The sequence below is a fragment of the Macaca thibetana genome, chromosome 3, assembly GCF_024542745.1.
Source record: "Macaca thibetana thibetana isolate TM-01 chromosome 3, ASM2454274v1, whole genome shotgun sequence".
NCBI lineage: Eukaryota > Metazoa > Chordata > Mammalia > Primates > Cercopithecidae > Macaca > Macaca thibetana.
Genome location: NC_065580.1, coordinates 37,037,139 through 37,059,806, shown reverse-complemented (window position 1 = coordinate 37,059,806; position 22,668 = coordinate 37,037,139). Strand labels below are relative to the sequence as shown.

The window sequence follows — 22,668 nt, the reverse complement described above, 5'->3', positions numbered from 1 at the left end:
AATACCCTATGCATATTTCTGCTATTATATTCATTAGGTTATATTATAATTGACAGTTTTTATATCTTTGGTCCTCACTAGAACATGAGTTCTTTGATGATGGCACTTTTATTGATCTTTGAATCTTATGTACCAGGTGTATATTCTGTCGCACACTAGGCACATCATAAATATTTGATGAATTAGTAAACAAATGAACAAATAAAAGCTGCAATCAGTAGTGTTAAGTTTTGATGGGATCTGTGGACAATATAAAATATAGAAATCCTAGCCGTGGCAGCAGATTTATTGCTATCATAATGGGTCCACAGCTTCTTTCTTGTTCCTTGAATGTGACCAGTAACAATGCATCTAGGAGATCTGATATAAGAGTATTCTATGATAAGTATATACAGAAAGGAGGAACCAATGACTCAAAATAGGAATCAAGCCAGAAGCTTCTGCCATATGGGCAGCGTGGGCTTCAACCAAAACAATGAAACAGTGCTGTGGTTCAGCAAAGGTCCTACCATGAATAGAAGGATACCAGGTTGCCGCTGTGTCTCAGATTTCAACTCTGTGTCGTTGGCACTTTTACCAAAGGCAGGAAACAGAGCCATAGTCATGCCCCATATCTATAATAAGTATGTGGATAATAAGCATTGAGTACAGACCTGATGATAGTGTCACTGACAGAGACTTGTGTTGTTTTCCATTGCACTGCTACTTCTGTGCTATGAGAACTTAGCTCATCAGTTATTGAAGAAGGGGAAAAGTTGATGACCACAAAAGGGCTTACAGTGACCCTAAGGCAACTTTCAGAGCTATTTTGCAAGAAGAAATTTTTATTTCCCAAACCAAGGGGCAATTTCCATCAGGGCTTTTTTTTTTTTTTTTTTTTTTTTTTGTTCTGTATTTGCCATCTCATTGATAATAACAAGACTGCAGCAACAAAGGAAAGAAATCTCTATTTCTCTCATCACTCCATAAATAGTTTGCCTGCCTTTCATTGAGGACAGTTAGTTAACACTGAGGGCAGCTAGTTAACAGCAAGGACTACAGAAAAGTCCTATAATTAATCAACCTGCATTGCCTTCAGTCTGAATCTTGAGTATTAAAATTCAGTAGGTGCAATTAGAATCAGGCAAATGTAAAGGTCATAACATTAGTCACAGTGTCACCTTGTCTCTGAGCCTTTTCTTTCTTCTGGAAGTGGTGTCTTCTCAGTGGGGGTTAGAACAACAAGAACTCTGTTGTTCCGGGAGTTTGTGAAATTTTATCTGCGATTTTTCCAATTTTAATTAAATATTTGATACCAGGCTACAGCAACAGAAACACTGCAGTATTGGGTTTCAGCACTATCACTCTTATCATCTTATAATTTAAAGTGAAAGATAGGAGGACTTCGTGGTTCTGATGGTTTGATAGCTTTTTTAAAAATTACCTTTCTTTCCCCATACCAGATTAGAGATGGGGGTGGTGAGGAGAGAGCTTCAACATTGTCTAGCCAGAACCTCCAGTTCTCTAGCTTTTTATACTTCCTACTCACATTCATCCTATTGATTTCCACTTAGGACTGCAACTACCTGTCCTCTCTGCTTGTCCATCAGGAATATTGACTTTCCCCAACATTTCTTAAACATCGAAAAGTTAAACCAAAAATACACACTTTTTTTTTTTAATTTTTATTTTTTCCAAGCCAAACTGTATCCAGCTTTATTGAAGACACTTTCCATAAACAGTCATGGAATTTCAGTCAGGACATGGGCAGACAGTTATTAATAGTATACAACAACTTTCAAAAATCCTTCTCTACTGGACTACCAAAAATCAGAAAGCCACTATAAAACTCAGTGAACTCTTCATCTGATGCACTGAGCAAGGAAAGTTTCGAGTGAGGGTTGACATTTCACATTTAGCATGCGTTTAACAGCTTTTCACAACCAACCCTGACTTTCAGAAATGAAATGAAAATGGAAGAATTTATTTGAAGAGTCACAGTCTAGAAACATAACCACTGCTCTTTTGAGGCACGCTATCTCAGTGGCACCACTGGAAAGTCCAGATTGCCTGACGCACTAGTAACCAGTTAATGGGGGTCAGGTCCCAACAGATGTCTGGGTTTAAGGGAGTTAAGTCTGTGCTGAAAGGTGGAAAGGGAGAAGAGGACATAAGAACTAATTTGTTTTCCATACCACAGGGCTTTTGCACCAAGGTGGCTGTGTGTGTGAAAGTCAGGAAATCTTTCCTCCTGGGAACCAAGAGGAAGTCTCTCAAAACTAGAAGGGAAAGGTGTTTTCTGCACATCAATCCAGATTCGGAGGCATTCATTAGTGACATAGGCTCCTTCCCCTAAAAACAATAATGAAACGTTCTGTGTCCTAACAACACAGCTTAAAAAAAAAAAGTAAAACAAAATTCCGCATTTTATAAAACTTGATAAAAATATTTCAAACTGTACAGTCTCCAGTACACAGTTATCAAAACTGCACACACTTCGCTTGGCATTTCCAGCACCTTCAGCTTTCTGTGTCTGGTCTCCATTTCTGCAGGGTTATTCCCCTCCTTGCCAGCATCTGAGCTTTTCCCTTTTGCCCTCTGGGTACCTTCTCTCCCTTCTTTGCAGGGCCTTTTTAGGCCTGGGCTCTGGCTTTGGGGGAGCAGGTGTAGCAGACAATCTCGCAGATCTTCTCTGTGGTTCATCCTTCACTGCAGAGACTGAGCTCATGTAGTTCAGCTACCAAACTTCTCCTCCCGTGTGATGGGATGTAGCTATAAAACAGAAATACAGGGCATGAACGTCAGATTTCTCACTCCTCTATTCTAAATATAGCTAAATCCATTTGAATCCATATTCCATGCCTCTCTTGTGCTTCTTTCCTCCCTTAGGCTAATAATACTCTATTCATGCTTTGTATTTTCTCTTTTGGGATATTTGATCATCAACTTTCCATAACTTCAAAGTCTTTTAATAATTCTTTCCTCTCAATATATACACATACTTATGTTTCCCTCTGTCTTAAAAAAAAATCCATTTCTCATCCTTGCATCTGTCTCTGTGTGCCACCTTATCATTCTTCTTTCGTTCACAGCAAACTTTTTTTAAAAAGTACTTTAATTCTACTGGTTCCCTCTAATTCACTCTGTAGTCTGAATTGCAAGTCCATCATGTCACTGAAATTGATTTATTCTGTGAATGTAGGATTTGGAGTTGGGAAATAACCAAATTAAAACTCACTCTTCACTCATGACGCTTGGGCGGTCTCTCTGTTGTGTATGACACCCACTTTGGGATACTCATTGTTGAAACCATGTTTCTATGACTTTCATGATACTGTTTTCTCCTAGGTTTGCAATTCCTTTTCAGGCCACTCATTCTTAAGTCCATTTGGTGCCCCTGCTCCCCTTTATGCTGCCTAAATGTTAATGCTCTCCACTGTCTTATCATTGAACCTCTTCTTGCTTGTCAACTTTGATTGAAGTATTTCACCCATATCTGTGGTTATAAATATATGCTATCTGTATGCTAATATTCCCCAGACCAGTGCCTCCCAGATCCATATTTTTTGTTGTTTAATGAACTTCCATTGAAATTTCCAAGTCTGTAGGTTCAAAACAAAATTCAAAGTCTTTCTATTCATATTCTCTACCAACATGACTGGTACCATGATACACTCAGGTATGTCCCTGTCGGGGTTTTAGACGTCATCCTTTGCCCTTCTCCCTTCCTCACTCCCAAATAAGAATCCTGTCAAACATTCCTAACCTTCAAAATGACATCTTTTGTTGTTGTTGTTGTTTTTGACACAGTCTCACTCTGTTAGCCCAGGCTGGAGTGCAGTGGCACAATCTCAGCTCACTGCAACCTCCACCTCCCAGGTTCAAGCAATTCTCCTGTTTCAGCCTCCCAAGTAGTTGGGATTACAGGCACACACCACCAGGCCCGACTAATTTTTGTATCTTTAGTAGATACAGGGTTTCGCTATGTTGACCAGGCTGGTCTTGAACTCCAGACCTCAGGTGATCCACTGGTCTCAGCCTCCCAAAGTGCTGGGATTACAGGTGTGAGCCATCTTGCCCAGCTGACATCTTATTTATTGTCCTCAATTCTATTGTATTTATTTGTACTTCCATAATTTCTTGCTTTAACTAAAATTTTCTTTATTTCTCTGTAAGATTTGTTTCATTTTCTGATTAAAGCAATAAGTTAGTTATGAACCATTATGAATATTATATTTATTCTGTTTATGGATTTAATTTATGCCCACCACAGATTATAAGGTCTTGATTACTTATCCTCAGTGTAATGGTATTTTACTACATCAGTGTCCTTTGATCTTTTTTTCGTCTTGTGCTTTTTATTTTTTTCCCCTGTGGTCTCCAAAAAAACATTTCAGTTTATTGCACTATAGAGCACTAGTTTTTGTTGTTATGTTTTGTTGGGTTTTTGTTTGTTTTAGATGTTTTTTTCAACTTTCAAAGGTCCTAAAATTTTAAACAGGAACTTTGCAAAAAGTTTCTGGTCTATTTCTCTGCCTATTTGTGTTGGACTTTAGTTAATGATTTTCTTAAATAACATAATGCTAAAAGGAATTTGTGCTAGAATTTTCCTAAATAAATTGATAACTACCTTCTCTGACATGTAACCCCCTGCCAATTGCATATATCAGCCAGACTTGCAAAGATTTTTTGCTGTCCTGATGTGATTGTGCCATTAGTACATAAAACAAAGGAAAATGTAGTTTGATGAAACAGATTATCATTCTGAAATTGTTTGCATTTGATCTGCCTTTCTTTCAGCTTTAATAGCAGCTATAACCAACATTCGGCAACTGCTTTGCTGTTTCTAGCTGCAGAAACCTCTGGCCAAAAACACAAAGAGGCACGCTAGTTTGTGCATGGAAACACATCCTCATTCTTATTTTCAACATGAGAAGTTGTCACAGACATCCCTCTTCCTTTGCTTTGAGTCGGTTTATGTGATGACATTTATCATTAAGATATATAACCTCTTAGTGATTGTTATTGACTTTTGGTTTTAGTTTCTTATCTTTGAGGAAGCCTCTTTTTTCAAGCAGCTAACTCTTGCATCTAAAAAGTGTCTTCTTAAGTATATCGTCTTTCCATTTTGCTGGAATTCTAAATTTTATGCTACTTATCATTGAAAAAATACTGAATTACTTCATTTTTGTATTTTATTAAACTAAAATTTGAATCCAAGTCACTCACCACTGATAGCTTTATACTATTTAAATGACTTTTTAATTTTGGTGTTTGGTATGTTTGTTAGCATGTAGAAAGCAAGCCCAAGGTAATTTATAAAGCTGTGACTTACAGTGTATGGAGCACTAAGTAGAGTTTATTCAGGACAACTGGTGCTAGACGCTATGAAGATTACTGTAGTCTTCACTTCAATATTACACTTATTTTGCCTTTTCATAATATTTTTATATGTGACTATGTAGAGACACAAACTTTTTTTTGAGATGGTGTCTTGCTCTGTCACCCAGGCTGGGGTACAGTGGTACGATCTTGGCTCACTGCAACCTCCGCCTCCAGGTTCCAGTGATTCTCCTGCCTCAGCCTCCTGATTAGCTGTGATTATGGGCGTGCACCAACACACCTGGCTAATTTTTTTGTAATTTTAATACAGATGGGGTTTCACTATGTTGACCAGGCTGGTCTCGAACTCCTGATCTCAGGTGATCTGCCCATCTTGGCCTCCCAAAGTGCTGGGATTACAGGTGTAAGCCAGCCACGTCCGGCTGAGACACAAACATTTTCTTACTTCAAAACCTGACGACACAAGAAATTCATTAAGAATAAAAGTAATATATATTTTTTCTTAACAATATCTTGATCTTTAAAGAATCAGTTCTATGTATACTGTTATTAAAATCTTATTAAATAATAGCAATTTATAGGAACCTTTAAAAGAAATCAATATTGAGATTTTTATTACATATCTATTAATTTTTGGTGGATCTCTGCTGAATACTTTATAAAAAATTATAATTATTTTTCCATTAATCTGATATTTGAAGGTAAGACTCAACAAGAACAATGCAAAAATGAGAGAAAATAAGAGGGAAAAATTATTTTTTTTTCTTTGACTTTTATTTCATCTGCATAATTTACTCAGTTTTTCCTTCAAATATTCAAAAACCTGCATTGGTATTTTTTTTTCTGACACATTTCCCCTGTTAGACTTTAGTTTTTCTTTGTTCATATTCTTGTGTTAATGGATAGTGGAGTAATGTTTCCTCACACAGAATGTTTTTTAAGGTGTGTTTCTATCTAGAACACTAGTTGGTCAAATATCTATAGCACATGAACATTGAAGGGTGCTAACTACAGTTATCTCACTGAAGCATCTTTTTTTTCATTTAGCAAATGTTGATTTCATTAAGTGCCAGGCTCTAAGAAAGGTACTGAAACATTTTCTTCCATTAAAGAAACATAAATAAGAGACAGACATATTGTAGTTTAAATAAGTACATTGATGCTGTAAAAATCAAATTAAGACAAATAGGAGATGTCTATGAAAATAGTCATTACGTAGACTCTCCCTTCCGGCCTATCCTGCATTCCTACCTGCTTAATTTCTGTGATGAGACGTCTATGAGCTCCTTCCTCTCCCAAAGCCTCCCTGCCTCTCACTGGTCTCCTCAGGCACAGTGATCATAGTCTGCCTTTCCATCTCCCTCTGTAGAATACCCCTGCATTCACTCTGCTCATTTGACTAAGCTGGCCTGCTCACTGCTCTCAGCATTGCCTGAACTTTTCTGCCACCATGAGTTTGCTCAGGGTTGTCAGCAAGATATGTTCTTGGTTTCTCGTCTGGCCTGTCATAATTCTGTCCATCCTTCAAGGCCTGCATTAGTGTGCTTTTGTTATCCATGTTTATTTTCCTTCATTGCATCTACTCCTTTTAAGCATTTGTCTATTTATTTAACAGACCCCCACCCTTCTGGAATGTAATAATAAACACACAGGCAAGGTAACAAACTTGAACTCATGAGTATCCCCTGCGGAGCCTAGAATTGCTTTCCATTCTGCTTGGAATAGAGGATGCATATGTATGCAAATATTGAATACATTCATTTGATGCACAAAGACTATTTCACAAGCATTTAATTTCTTTGTAGCATATGCCAGACTCAGAGTTTGGCAATGGTGTATAGATGAAATCGGCAAGTTAACAGACAAAATAGAGTATGTTAAGTGCTTCAATGGAGGTAAGCATGGGAAATTTATAGGAGTGTTCCTAATTCAGGTAAGTCAATGAGTGGGTGAAAGCATGGATAAATACCTAAATGAATAACTTAGGTTAATTCTTTGGAGCTCCTATTTAGTATTCTGCTGTCCTCCTTATGGGTTAATCAGCCTGATAATCTGCTGCAACTACAGTCAGGGTCCTAATTTTTTCCTTCACAATAGTTCCTAGTATAACACTCAGGTGGATACAATATAGTGAATTCTGTATACCTGCTTTCTCAGATGCATCATCCTGGCCTTTAACCACTATATGAACTGATGTCTCCAGATGCCACATTAAACATATTAATTTGGGAATTCAAAAAAATAATATTTAAGGCCAGGCGCAGTGGTTCTCACCTGTAATCTCAGCATTTGGGAGGCTGAGGTGGGAGTATCACAAGGTCAGGAGTTCAAGACCAGCCTGGCCAACATGGTAAAACCCCGTTTCTACTAAAAATACAGAAAGTTAGCTGGGTGTGGTGGCACGTGCCTGTAATCCCAGCTACTCGGGAGGCTGAGACAGGAGAATCACTTGAACCCAGGAGGCAGAGGTTGCAGTGAGCAGAGATTGCACCACTGCACTCTAGCCTGGGCAACAGAGAGAGGCTCTGTCTCAAAATAATAATAATGATGATAATAATAATAATAATGTTTTAGAATAAGATTAGTCTAATGTTTCATTATTAAAGACAGATAAAATGTATCTAATGGTTCTTTTGTCTTTGTTTTATTCCTGTGCACAACTTTTTTTGAGACGGAGTCTCGCTGTATTGCCCAGGCTGGAGTGCAATGGCACGATCTTGGCTCACTGCATCCTCCACCTCTCAGGTTCAAGCAATGCTTGTGACTCAGCTTCCCGAGTAGTTGGGACTCAGGCACGCACCGCCATACCCAGTTAATTTGTGTGTTTTTTAGTAGAGATGGGGTTTCACCATATTGGCCAGGCTGGTCTCGAACTCCTGACCTTGTGATCCGCCCAACTTGTCCTCCCAAAGAGCTGGGATTACAGGTGTGAGTCACCGCGCCCGGCCCCTGTGCACAATTTTAACACTTCATTAGTTGATTTCCTTTGGTTTTCTACTCATGGTGATTTGAAACAGTCTCCCTTTTAGAGTGCTTTGCATGAAGAATTTCTAGTTCTTATTTTTTTCAACTTCTGTTTATTTATCTGTTTGTCGATTTTTCCACTAAAAAACATTTTTAAAATTTGGCCTTTTTTATTTTGCTTTTTAATCATGAAAATTAAGAAAGGATCTTGAGCCCACAGTGTACAAAGTACTATTGTAGACAGCTGAAGTGATACCTCAGTTCTTTCTTCTTGGTTTAAAATAGTTTAAACAAGAGCTGCACAGTAAAGGAGGTGTAGCATAGAGTAATTTATTACAATGGATAAAGATATTTTGAAAGTTAGGTGCAGAATAGACAGTATACCCTGAGAGAGAAAGAATTCAGGACAGGCTGTTCGTAAGGGTGAGACAGCAAAAACTGGCACTAGGGAGACACCCTTTTGCAGAGTTTTAGGTGGGGACACAGCCAAACCATATCATACACCCATGCCAGTCTTTTTTCCCTCAGTGCTGGGCTGTTGAAATAATGAATAAAGCATAAGACTCCCTTTTTGGGAGTTTTAAAAGATGATTCATAAAGAGGTGGGAAGAGGTGTTACTAGTAAGCATGTTCTGGGTGGTCTTCTGAGTGCACACATGCAGTAACTGTACATGCTTGTTCATACGTTGCATGTCTCATTAGAATCTTAAAACTCCACCGAGAGGTGTGGTTTTTACTTTTATAATGAGCGTCGGGTCAGTTTGGGGACAGGTAAAATCAAAATGTGCCTGCTCTCTGGAAGGGAAAGGCCCTACTGAAGAAAGCTTTGTTTGAATGAGCTCAATTACAATGCAAATGCTGAGGTTTACTGTGCTGACTGTATGATCACCATGGTTGCCTCATCCGAAGAACATGGTCACTTCCTTGACTGCCTGTCCTGCCTCATTATGATCTAGTAGGTGATTTAAATTTGGTCTACACTCAATGTAATCATTCCATGCACTTTAAACATAATCTAGTTACCTAGTGTCGTTGTGCTATATGTTATCCTAACCTCGTATAGTTCAGACTTCAGGTCTCTCTGATACCCAGCCACAGAAGTTTAGTAGGGACTACTCAACTAAATTATCATGTAACAATCAAATAAGACGTACGGTTGAGTAAAGAAATGCTTCTTTTATTGATCAAATTTTTTTGGTTCTTTTTTTCATTTTCATGCCATGATATGTTTGATCCTTATGAGCTCAAACTCATAAAACAAAAGGCTACCACTTCTTGTGGGTTTGATTCAGTTATTCAACAAATGTTTAATGAACACTGTATAAGTTTGTTCTCAGGCTGCTATAAGGACATACCTGAGACTGGGTAATTTATAATGGAAAGAGGTTTAATTGACTCACAATTCCACAGGGCTGTGGAGGCCTCGGGAAACTTATAGTCATGGCAAAAAGGGAGGCAAACACGTCTTTCTTCACAAGACAGCAGGAGAGAGAAGAATGAGAGTCAAGCGAAGGGGGAGGCCCCTTAAAAAACCATAAGATCTCATGAGAACTAACTCACTGTCATTAGAACAGGATGGGGGAAACTGCTCCAATGATTCAATTATCTCCACGTGGTCCCTCCCATATCATGTGGAGATTAGGGGGACTACAATTCAAGATGAGATTTGGGTGGGGACACAACCAAACCATATCAAACACCAACTATGTGCTAGTCTTTTCTTTCTGAGGTACTGGGATGTAGAAACAATGAATAAGCATAATTAATATGTTAAAAGAAGAAAAATGAAGTAGGGAGAGGGCATGGAGAGTTACCAAGGGAGGAACTATACTATTTAACAGGGTAGTTCAGAGAAAGTCTCTCCAGTAGATGCTTTTGAGGAGAGATTTGATTGAAGTTAGAAAGCAAGTCATTTAAGCCTTGCAGACATCTGTGGGGAATATTCCAGGAACAGGTGACAGCCAGTGTCAACCTTTTGCATGCTCAAGGGACACAATGGAAGCCACAGTGGCTGGAGCAGAGTGATCAAAACAGAATGATAGAGAACCGGAGCAGAGAGGACATGAGTGGGGACATCATATAGGATCTGTTGGCCATCACAAGGAGTTCATGTTTTATTTTGAGTAAGTTGAAATGGCATTGGAGCGAAGGAGTAATGTGATCTGACATATATTTTTAAAGTGTACTTTAGTTACTGAGTTGAATTGGTTTTCTTTTGCTGCATAACAAATTACTACAAATTTACCACCATATAACACTGCGTATGTATTATCACACAGTTTCTGTGGGTCAGGAGCTGAGGAAGAAGGGCTGCTTAGTTGGCTTTTCTGCTGAGGGTCTCAGAAATCTGAAATTAAGGTGTCTCATTTGAATCCTGGGATCCTCTTCCAAGTTCGCTTAGGTTGTTGGCAGAATTCACTTCCTGGAGGTTGTAGGACTGAAGTCCTTGTTTTTTGTTGTTGTTGTTGTTTGTTTGTTTTTGTCACTGGTTGGGTGTTTTTTGTTTTTGTGATTATAAGCGTGGTTATACTCTCAGCTCCCAGAGGCAGGTCTCAGTTCTTAGCCACGTGCCCCCTCACAACCTGGTGGGTCACTTCTCCAAAACTAGCAAGGAAATCTCCCACGTTTTGAATCTTTCTCCAATTTGCCGAAATGGAGCTTTCTATAACATAATGTAATCAATCACAGCAGTGATCCACCACAGTCTTTGCCATCAAATTTAACCTAATCAAGGAAGTGACCACTCTCTCTTCGTATTCATAAGTACTGCTCATGCCCCATTGGAGGGAATTGTACAGGATGATTACACCATAGGGTGGAAATTTTGGGAGCCAAGTCATAATTCCACTTACTACATAAGTGGTACTATTACAGAATTGTGGAAGGAGCAAGAGAAGATTCTGAAAACCAGATAGAAGTCACTACTGGAGTCTAAGCCAGTGTTTCCCCAAGTTTAATGTGTATATCAATATCCTACGCATTTTTTAAAAATGTAGATTCAGACTTCATAAGGCTATAATAGTGGCCTGAATCTCACAACAGTTTCCTAGGTGATGGTGATACTGCTTGCAGGGTAGCAAGGTACAGGGAAATGATGACAGTGACTTGGGTTAGGGGGGTAACAGTAGAGATAATAAGTGGTCTGATTAGGGAAATATTTTGAAGGTAGACCCTAAAGGGCTTGCTGAAGGAGAAACAAAGGCATCAGGATAACTTCTCACTTCAGGGGATGTCAGAGACTGTGGGGAAGGAGCTTATTTCAGAGCAGAAAAGAGTTCCTTCTGTTTGTGATATGCTAAGTATAAGATGCCTTTTAGGTTCCCAGTAGAGAGAATCACAAAATGTGATGGAAAATAGCAGGTTTATACATCATATTCAGTGTTATTGAAGTTTTAAAATTTTACGTTCCTGTGCACCACAACTATGTAACTCTTTCTAAGTGTGCTTAGAATTTATTATATTGTATTAAAAATGTGAGCAATGAAGAGGACGTAATTGATTTGTGCTGCAGATTCTCTTTCATTCTCTTGCATTGACATTAGTAAAATAAGCAGTGTTTTCTTGTCCCTATGCCAGAGTTCCCTACAGTGAAATAAACGTCATTACTCAAATCATTAAAACTATTCCTAGAATCCAAAATACACATCACTGTGCATATTTAAAACACAATGTATTCAAACGCTCTCTAGGTATAGATCTAGACTTTAAGATGATTTTCAGTACCTATCGATTCTGGTAGATGCTTCCCTATGAGATGTATTACCAGATTTTCCGTGACTCTATAGACGGCTTCATGGTATGACTAATTATTATTTATTTTCTGGGCAAAATTATGCAATGTTATTTTCATCACATTGTGAGAGGTAGCCATTAGATAGAGCTTGCATAAAAGTTAGTTCTCACTGACTCACTTATCACAAAAGAATACAGTGTAGACTAGGATTGTATCAAAGATAAATTTACTTATAATTCCCTAAACCTCAATCATGTAAAATCTTGGCCTTACCCGTTCTCATTTTCAGAAAGAAAAGCATTCAGAAGAATATAAGTTGAAAACTACACTGCCACTCGTTTCTTCCTTGCGATGGCCATGGACATGCTAGCGTTTAACCAGAGACTTGGATTCTCAACATTTCCAATATTTTAAAAGAACTTTAAGTAGAAGATACCTGTGCTTAGCACTGCTTGGGTGCTAAGTTAACATGCAGTGAAATAAGATTATGGCAGGTGGTTCATGGTTTCAGGTAGGGGTGAAATAAAGGCAACAAAAGGCAGTTTGGGTTTAGAGGACGCTTCATACTGTGGAACGTGTGAAAATTCAGTTTATTGTAAGCAAAAACCTTTATAGAAATCCCTGTTTTCCTTTTCTTATTGTTAAACAATAAAATGTGCTAGGCTTTATGACCAGAGAAAAATGGGAAGGAGATATTTCAATGATAGCTTGATGATTATGTTTTTATAAATAAGATCGTAAACAGATGGAAATTAAACCAAATCATTCAAAGACAGAGGGTGACAGTAGATCTGAAGGTAGCTACTTTTATGGAGAGTGTTGAGGAAGTGAGAACTTTACTCCTATATCTGGACTCCTTTCAGTCTGGAACCCTGGGCTAGGACTAACAACCTTACAGGACAATTCAGCTTTCTGTTGATTCGAAAGAACTGTGATGACTGGACAAAGCCATTGTTGAACCCTGAACTTGTCACATTATGAGAGGTGGCCGCTAGATCAAGCCTGCATAAAAGTTAGTTCTCATTGACTCCCTTATCACAAAAAGAAGATGTTGTAGACTAAAGTTGTACCAAACTCTGGTTGTTGTTCTATAAACTTGTTTATTTTATAGTGGCATGGTTGTTCTATAGACCTTTTACAGTGTTTCATGTTGAAATCCAGACTCTAAATCTAGGCATAATTATTTTATGCATTAGTTCAAAGATGTCAAACATTTTCTACTATTGTATCTATTTTTATATAATGGATTAACTATAATATAAAGTTTAACTTTTGCATGGTAATTTAAGAAACTAAGTTTCTTACTCTTTCTTTTCCCTAGGTGCACTGAATCAAAAAAATTGGGGAAAGAAATATCCAACATGTAATAGTCCAAAACAATCTCCTATCAATATTGATGAAGATCTTACACAAGTAAATGTGAATCTTAAGAAACTTAAATTTCAGGGTTGGGATAAAACATCGTTGGAAAACACATTCATTCATAACACTGGGAAAACAGGTAAAATATTTGCATTCTCTTTGCCTTTAATATATTTTTCAGACCTGGAGTATGCTTAGACTAGTTTTGTCTCATTTTCCTTTGAATAATGTACTATGAACTAGATAGAAGTTATATGTAGAAGAAACCAAATGGAGCAGAGAAAATGGGAAATTTAGACAGTATTTTGACAATTCGTACAAAAAAATAAAATGACCGATGTCATCATGTCATGTTTTCCTACAATGTAACAATAATGATGCTGTCTCTAGAAGATATGATAATGTGATTTACAACTAATATAATTTAGTCAATTACTTAGTCAATCAGGATTTCTTTTTCTTGAGCATTATAGTTTGATCTTTTCTGCCTAGCCTCATGTTATAGTCAGTATTTGGATATGAAAAAAGCAATTGACTGTAATTGAAATTTTAAGAAAATAAACTCCTAGCTCTTCTATATAGAAGGTTTAAAGTTGTATCCCATCCTTAGGAAACCCTTTCTAAGTGCCTTTTCATTGAGACCATCTTTAAAAAAAAAAGCAAAATATTAATACATTAAAATTTAAATACAAATTCTAATAAGCTATACATATATAAATAATTTCCAAAAAGTGACACCTTTTCTTTTTTGATATTCTAGTTTTTTAAAAAATTATGTTTTGGGAAATTATGTAAAGGCATGTACACATAAGACAAAGATTAGAAAAATATTCAAAATTATAATAGTAGCTGTATGAGGGTAAGCTTTATCATTAGTGAATTTTTAAAATATTTTCTATATTTAGGTAATGTAATTATTTGAATGTAATAGTTTAATTTCAAAACTCAAGAGAGTAGTAGCCAGGCACTGTGGCTCATGACTGTGATCACAGTACTTTGGGAGGCCGAAGCGGGCGGATCACTTGAGGTCAAGAGTTCCAGACTAGCCTGGCCAATATGGCGAAAACCCATCTCTACTAAAAATACAAAAATTAGCTGGGTGTGGTGGCGCACTCCTGTAATTCCAGATACTCAGGAGGCTGGACAAAAGAATCACTTGAACTCAAGAGGTGGAGGCCACAGTGAGCAAAGATCATGCTACTGCGCTTCAGCCTGGGCAATGGAGTAACCCATCCTATCCAAAAAAATCAAAGCAAAACAAATGAAAAAACGAACTTATGCCAGGTGCATGAGCTCACACCTGTAATCCCAGCATTTTGGGAGGGCGAGACAGATGGATCACCTGAGGTCAGGAATTCAAGACCGGCTTGGTCAACACGGCAAAACCACATCTCTACTAAAAATAAAAAAATTAGCTGGGCATGGTGGTACATGCCTGTAATCCCAGCTACTCGGGAGGCTGAAGCAGGAGAATTGCTTGAACCCAGGAGTCAGAGGTTGAGGGAGCTGAGATTGCACCACTGCACTCCAGCCTGGGCAACAAGAGCGAAACTCTGTCTCCAAAAAAAAAAATCATGAAAGTAGAGATTTTTCTACATCAGTGCCTGATATGTAATAAACACTAAGTATTTCTTGAATGAATAATTTTTAAAATTATTATGTTACACGTAATAATTACCTAAAAGTATATTGTCCCAAATCTTGACATTTTTATTTTCAGTTTTGAAGGGTGTTACAAAGTTGTAGGGCATGGAACTTCTGCTTTATTATATATTGTAAGCAAAAATCTTTGTAGAAATCCCTGTTTTGCTTTTCTTATTGTTAAACAATAAAATGTGCTAGGCTTTATGACCAGAGAAAAATGGGAAGGATAGCCTGATGGTTACGTTTTTATAAATAAGATCCCAAACAGATAGAAATTAAACCAAATCATTCAATGACAGAGGGTGACAGTAGGTCTGAAGGCAGCTATTTTTATGGAGAGTGTTGAGAGCTTTATTTTTCTTAGGGGAGAGTGGTTATTAGATCGTTGAGCTAATAGAGCTACATCACTTGGGTTCACCACTGGCTCTTGAAATGACAGTGGGGAACCTTTGAGCAACCTGCTTAGCCTTTCTGTGGCTCAATTTCCTTATTATCTGTAAAATAAGGATTATATAGTATCCACTTTCCAAGGTTGTACGAAGATAAAGTGAATAATACATATAAAGTAATTAGTATAGTCCATGGTACATCATAAGTGATATGTAAATGTTGGCTGTTATTGTTATTGTGCTTATTATTATTATTAGTGGGAGTTTGTATCCCTAGCTTGCTGACCAATATGTTGTATTCAGTCCCTGATGCCAACAGTGATTTCTCCCTAATGGAACAGAGACTATTTAAACTTTATTGAGAGACATCAAAATCTTTCTCTGGGCTCTCAAGAGAACTCTCCAGAAGACTGTTAAAATATAGTCAGATAATATCTGCTGTGGAACTCATACAGGGGAGTTTAAGCTTTTGCCACTCAGGGTTCAAACATGAGATGGCCAAAACTCCTCCATAAGAATGAGTTTCCTGCCTTTCCTGCTATAGCCAGGGACCCAGGTTCTGGAGCTTGCTGGTGAAGCCTGGGTGATAAATGGGGGGATAAGCAGCAGCCTGATAAGGAGTAGAAATGGGCTGAAAATAGGAAGGTGGCAACACTCCAAGGAGAAGACTTTTTTTTTCTTTTAACCCTTCTGTTCCTTCCCACTTTGCTCTGTCTTCTTATTACCATCTGACATCTTAGGGAAGCAGAGCATTCAAGGAACAGCTATCTTAGGACACCAAACAAACAGAGCAAGTGGACTGACTGTCTTCTGCCCTTGAAGTCATACACTAGTCAGTATCTTCATCTTAGTTTACATTTGTGGCAATAAGATATATTAAGTATACTGTTCAGACCTACAAAGTTTGGCTTCCAAATTGGCAACTTCATATTTTGTAAATTTATCAAATAAATGATTTTTCTTAATGTACCTTAAGTAGATGGAAATTTAGTTGAAATTTAAAATTTTGATTTTCAGAAGCTTAGGTGCACTTGTATTTCTTTTTTCAGTGGAAATTAATCTCACTAATGACTACCGTGTCAGCGGAGGAGTTTCAGAAATGGTGTTTAAAGCAAGCAAGATAACTTTTCACTGGGGAAAATGCAATATGTCATCTGATGGATCAGAGCATAGTTTAGAAGGACAAAAATTTCCACTTGAGGTAAGTCAGGAGATCCGCTGTTTACTATTTTATTTTCTAAATAATTGATGTTTTTATTTAGCATATAATTTGATTAATTTTAAAATCCAATATTATAATTTATAAAGTGATATTTTTATTATTTGATTAATATACTAGACTAAGGTAAATGAATATAAGACTTATCTTTGATTTACCACTTTGTGGTAACAACCCAAAGTGCCACAAAATAGGTAATCAATAAATGCTGACGAATTAATGAATGAAGGAAGGAAAAGGGAGAAAATTTCATTAACATACTGGAGAATCCTTTGATTTAAATCTTTTGATTGAAATGAGAAAAATTTTCAGCTTTAAAATTGGCAAAATAAATAATTATTTAAAAATGATTGTGTAGTAAAATGTTTTCTTACATGTCTAGAGAAAGTCTAAATTGGTAGACTTTCTGGGAAGCAGTTTGCTTGTTTTTATTAAGAATTTTAAATGATTTACACTCAATACCCAATCTTTAAGTTTAAAGCCATTTAGTCTAAAAATTAAAAAATTACAAAAATTTATTTATAATATAATATTGAAACAAAGGGTAATCATTATTTAAATACATTATGATGGATATTATAGATTTCACAAAAATCATGTTTTTGAATGATATATTTACACAAAAAAGTTCATCATAAGGTATTAATGGTTTTAAAAAGAAACATGTTAAACGGTATAACCACTATTATTTTTGCAATTTTTTAATACATGAAAATTAATTAAATATTGACTGAGAGTGTAGTCTGAGTCAAATGGACTAGGTTTGAATCTTGGCTCCACCATTTGCTTATTGGTTACACGACATAACAATGTATAAATTATTTAACTTACCAATGCTTCCATTTTTCTTCTGTGAAATTGACGTAGTAGCTGCACCTGCCTTATAACATTATTGTGGAAATTAAATGAGGGATTGACTTATTACTCATAAAAGTAATTGAGGGGCCCGGCACGGTGGCTCACGCCTATAATCCCAGCACTTGGGGAGGCCGAGACGGGCAGATCACTTGAGGTCAGGAGTTCCAGACCAGCTTGGTCAACGTGGTGAAACACCACTTCTACTAAAAATACAAAAATTAGCTGGACGTGGTATCACTCATGTTTAATTTCACCTACTCAGGAGGCTGAGGCATAGGAATCACTTGAACTCAGGAAGCGGAGGTTGCAGTGAGCCAAGATCACACCACTGCACTCCAGACTGGGTGATGGAGTGAGACTCTGTCTCAAAAAAAAAAAAAAAGTAATTGATGGACTTCAAGAAAATAAATGTTAATAATGATTTTCTCTGGGTGATGGCATTATAGGTGCCTCTTATTTTCTCCTTTAAAGTCCCCATATTTTCTAAAATACCTAGTATGAAACTATTCATTTTATAATTCAAAACAGTTTTATTAATAATAAAAATAAGATAAGATGAATTACCTCTTAAAAGACTAAAAAACTTTTTTAAAAAGGTGGATATCTACATTCACATTTACAACTTATAATCTGGATTTTTTTCTTTATTCAATATTTTTAAAGAAAAGCACATTTATCAAATTCGATTTGTCAGAGTAATCAAAGTCAATTCATTAAATAGCATATCACTTCTGAGAGTTTAGCTTACTCACAATATTACCTATTTAGAACAAAGATGAAAATCAAGAAAAATTCTATCAACAAGAGCCCTGAGCAATCAAAATACATGGTACAGAATCCATGCACTAAACCTAATAAAGTTATTTCAATGCAAAAGCCTCTCAAATTGTCTCTCAGAGGTTTTTTTGTTTTTTGTTTTTTGTTTTTGAGACAGAGTCTCGCCCTGTTGCCCAGGCTGGAGTGCAATGGCGTGATCTCGGCTCTCTGCAACCTCCGCCTCCTGGATTCAAGCTACTCTCCTGCCTCAGCCTCTCGAGTAGCTGGGATTATAGGTGCATGCCACCACACCTAGATAATTTTTTGTATCTTTAGTAGAGACGAAGTTTCACCATGTTGGCCAGGCTGGTCTTGAATTCCTGACCTCGTGATCCACCCGCCTCAGTCTCCCAAAGGGCTGGGATTACAGGCGTCAGCCACCGCGCCTAGTCTTGTTTGTTGTTTTAAAACACTCTATGTAATTGTGTAAGCAGGAAACCCAAGGATCATCCCTGGCTTGCCCCTTGTTTCTTATCTCCTATGTCTCACAATCAAGTCTTCTCAATTCACCAGGCATGGTGGCTCAAACCTGTCATCCCAGCACGTTACGAGGCTGAGGCTGGAGGATCACTTAAGCCCAGGAGTTTGAGACTAGTCTGGGCAACATAGTGAGACCCCATTTCTAAAAAAAAAAATAAGAGAAAATAGCTGAACACGGTGGCATGCACCTGTCATCCCATACAGAGGCTGGGATGACACTTGAGCCCGTGAGGCCAACGCTACAATGAGCCATGGTCATGCCACTGCATTCCAGTCTGAGTGACAGAGGGAGACCCCCTCTCAAAACAAACAAACAAACAAACAAAAAAAGCCTTATCAATTCTTCTCCTAAATACCATATGGGAGATCAGAAAAAAGTTTGCTTACTTGGATTATTAAATTAATAATTATTAAGTTTTAAATTGTATTTCTTTCAATTTCCCGTGCTTGTCATACTGTCTTGCCTAATAGGCCTTTCCCATGTGGTACTTCTGACTTGAACACACGCCTTTCTCTTCTGCCTTTCACCTGGCTAAAACCTGCTCATTCTTGTAGGGTCAGTTTAGAAATCCTGTCTCTGAAAAGGTTTTGGTGACTCACCCAAAGCAGGAGCCACTGCCATCCTCTGTTGCACAACCTCTATTTCTCCCATCAGAGCACTAACTACGCTCTACACTCTCAGAGGCTTCCTACTCTTACCTTAGTTCTACTTCTATCCAGCCTGAGACCCCTGATTTCCAAGCCCAGACAGGAGAAGCACCAAATTATATAGAGGCTGTTACAGAGAGATACGTATATGGACGGAAGCAGAAATTAACAAGGCATAGCCTCACAACTGGAGAGAATAATCAAAATATGAAACTTAAAACTCTTTTGGTATTTTTTAGGTAGAAGCTGAGAGTCCTTGAGAGCTTCAATATTAATAGATCACAATATGGTAATATCAAAGAATGGTAACTCTGGACTCTCAGGAAAGGCATGCATGCTTGAGAAAGAGAGAAACTTATATTTAAAATAATTCAATAAAGCAGTTAAAGTAACATATGGTTATTTATTTCATGTAATTGCTTTAATAAATTTTACTGCACAGTCCCCTGGTAATCTCAAAATGGTCATTTTGGTTTTAGATATGTCTAACTTTCTATTCCCCTCCTTATCAATGGATGGTAAATGATAGTAAATGTAGTTGTATACATGTAATTTATAAAAGATTTTGGAAATACGTAGAATGTAGAATTACACAATTTATAGAACTTTTCAAATAGAACTTATTGAATTGCTTGTTTTATTAAGTCTCTTTGCTGATTTTTATGAAGTCTTTCTGTATCATAAAACTATCATTGTTACGTTTATAGATGCAAATCTACTGCTTTGATGCGGACCGATTTTCAAGTTTTGAGGAAGCAGTTAAAGGAAAAGGGAAGTTAAGAGCTTTATCCATTTTGTTTGAGGTAATAATTATACATACATTTTACACTAATGTAATTCCTTTTTAAGTCACATTAAATATTGATGTGAAATATCAAGACATAATTTCTAACAAAGAGAGGAGCTCATAAGTAAAATTAAAACTGGTGGTCATTTTCAAAAATAGATGACCCTTGCCTGATATTTTTAAAAGGAGACTCTTGTGTTTGTTAATTGGGTGAATCTTTTCCAGCTGGGGCAAAGTGTTCTATAAGTACACAAATTTGCTAATTTGTACATACAAAAAGCATCATATTAATAATTATGTATTATTATCAGTAAATATGAATCATAAAATTTTAAAATTTACTTTTCTTAGTGAAATATGTAAGTTGTCTGGTTTTTATTTGCTTTTTTTTTTTCACCTAACTATAAAAAAACCTGTTTCGGGAACTTACTTTTTTTTTTTTTTTTTTGAGACGGAGTCTCACTCTGTCGCCCAGGCTGGAGTGCAGTGGCCGGATCTCAGCTCACTGCAAGCTCCGCCTCCCGGGTTCCCGCCATTCTCCTGCCTCAGCCTCCTGAGTAGCTGGGACTACAGGCGCCTGCCACCTCGCCCGGCTAGTTTTTTGTATTTTTTAATAGAGACGGGGTTTCACCGTATTAGCCAGGATGGTCTCGATCTCCTGACCTCGTGATCCGCCCGTCTCGGCCTCCCAAAGTGCTGGGATTACAGGCTTGAGCCACCGCGCCCGGCCGAACTTACTATTTTTTAATGCACATATTTAAAATGGAATTCATTAATCTTCACATTTTTATTGAATAGTTATCCAAATGTTTTATTCTATTTTTAGAATGTGATTTTTTCTTTAACAGGTTGGGACAGAAGAAAATTTGGATTTCAAAGCGATTATTGATGGAGTCGAGAGTGTTAGTCGTTTTGGTAAGCTACTTGGGGAAATATCTTTCTTCAAGATTCTGCTTTGGATGGATATGAATGTTGACAATATGACGAAAATCACTTGTTCCAAAAGGTAGAAAGTAGTACATTTTTAAAGAGGAGCAATCTCTCACTTTCCGCACTTGATAATATATACGTTTCTCACCAAACAAATAACAATTTATCAGAAAAATTTGTTACATCAAAAGCATGACACATTAATGTAAGTAGGAAAATGAAATTTTTAAAATTTATTCTTGAAAATAATCTAATTATATCATGCATTTAAAGCCTATTTATCTATTATGTCTCTGCATCATACGTCCCTTAAAGACTAATTCCTAATCTGAAACAAGCTAATTTTATAAATATCATATTTTAAAGTAGAAAAGGAATTGTTACTCAAGTTAAAATTTATTCCCTGATAGTTTCCTTGATAAATCCTTTGCTTTATCAACATGAGGAGATGAGATTTTTGGAAGAAGGTCAGCGCTTACATAGCAAAAGATGCAATATGCTTTGACATTGTTCTGCCTGCTATCTCATGGATCTTGTAATTTGTCACAACAAATGCTTTTGATAACATGGGCAGTGGACTGTAAGCCTGTTAATATTACTATTTTATTTTTATTAAGCACTCACACACAGAATCTAAATGCTGCCCTGAGTTACCAATAAAATGAGGATTATTCCTTTCTGGGAAGCTGCAAAATTTGAAATCAGAAACAAAACTCATGAAGATCCTTTTCTTGAAAGCAGAAACCTGGCCTAGGATTGATTTATCGTTGTCAATTACAGTGAGGATCTGAATTGACCCAACTTTTCAGAAGTCAGGAATATGTGAACTCCTGTAGTGTAGCTTTTATTTTTTTTGAAGACTCAATCAAACGCAAGATGAAGCTGTTATCTCCCTCCATTGACCCAGATTGCAAAATTCAACACTGAATGTCATAAGTCAAATTTAATTTTCCCCTCCTCGAGTCACAAAGTGGATTCTATCCAGACTGAGATAAAGCAAATTGTTTGAATTCCTATACATAAAAAAATGTATAATATATGAATTCTGAATGTTACAGACCTTGCACCAGCCTGTGGGGACAATGAAAGAGATGTTAACACTGGGTTGTTAACCCTGACTTGTGTAACTATGGGAACTTTGAGGCTTTCTCTTAAGGCCTCTTTACTTTCCCAGGGTACTTTACTTTTGTGGGTGCCTTGGAAGGCACTCATATGAGCTTGAGAATAAACTTGCTTGTGTTCTTTAAAGTTTCCTTTCTAATACCTAGTGTCTGAAAGCCATTCAGGAAGATACTTCGTCAGATACACTATGACTACATATTATCTCTCTCACTGAGAATATGGATTCCCTAACAGCATTATTCTGCCTATATTCTGGCTCTTAATTTGAAAGCAGAACAGTTCTTGGATTAGCTGAGGACAGATTCTAGTCCTTTACCCTCTCTCTGTCTACTTCACTTGTATTAGTCCATTTTCACATTGCTAAAGCAATCCTATTTGAGAGTAAGTGATTTGT

General features: G+C 37.0%; 1 protein-coding gene across 4 annotated transcripts in view; it reads left to right on the top strand.

Annotated features, from left to right (window-relative positions):
• PTPRZ1 (protein tyrosine phosphatase receptor type Z1) overlaps nt 1-22,668 on the top strand; it is a 191,057-nt gene that overhangs the window by 84,292 nt on the left and 84,097 nt on the right. For all 4 annotated transcript variants that reach the window (XM_050785075.1, XM_050785074.1, XM_050785073.1 and 1 more), the window contains exons 3-6: nt 13,341-13,520; nt 16,464-16,615; nt 20,143-20,238; nt 21,071-21,137. In XM_050785075.1, the coding sequence (XP_050641032.1) occupies nt 13,341-13,520; nt 16,464-16,615; nt 20,143-20,238; nt 21,071-21,137 (495 nt within the window). The remainder of the gene's footprint in view (nt 1-13,340; nt 13,521-16,463; nt 16,616-20,142; nt 20,239-21,070; nt 21,138-22,668) is intronic.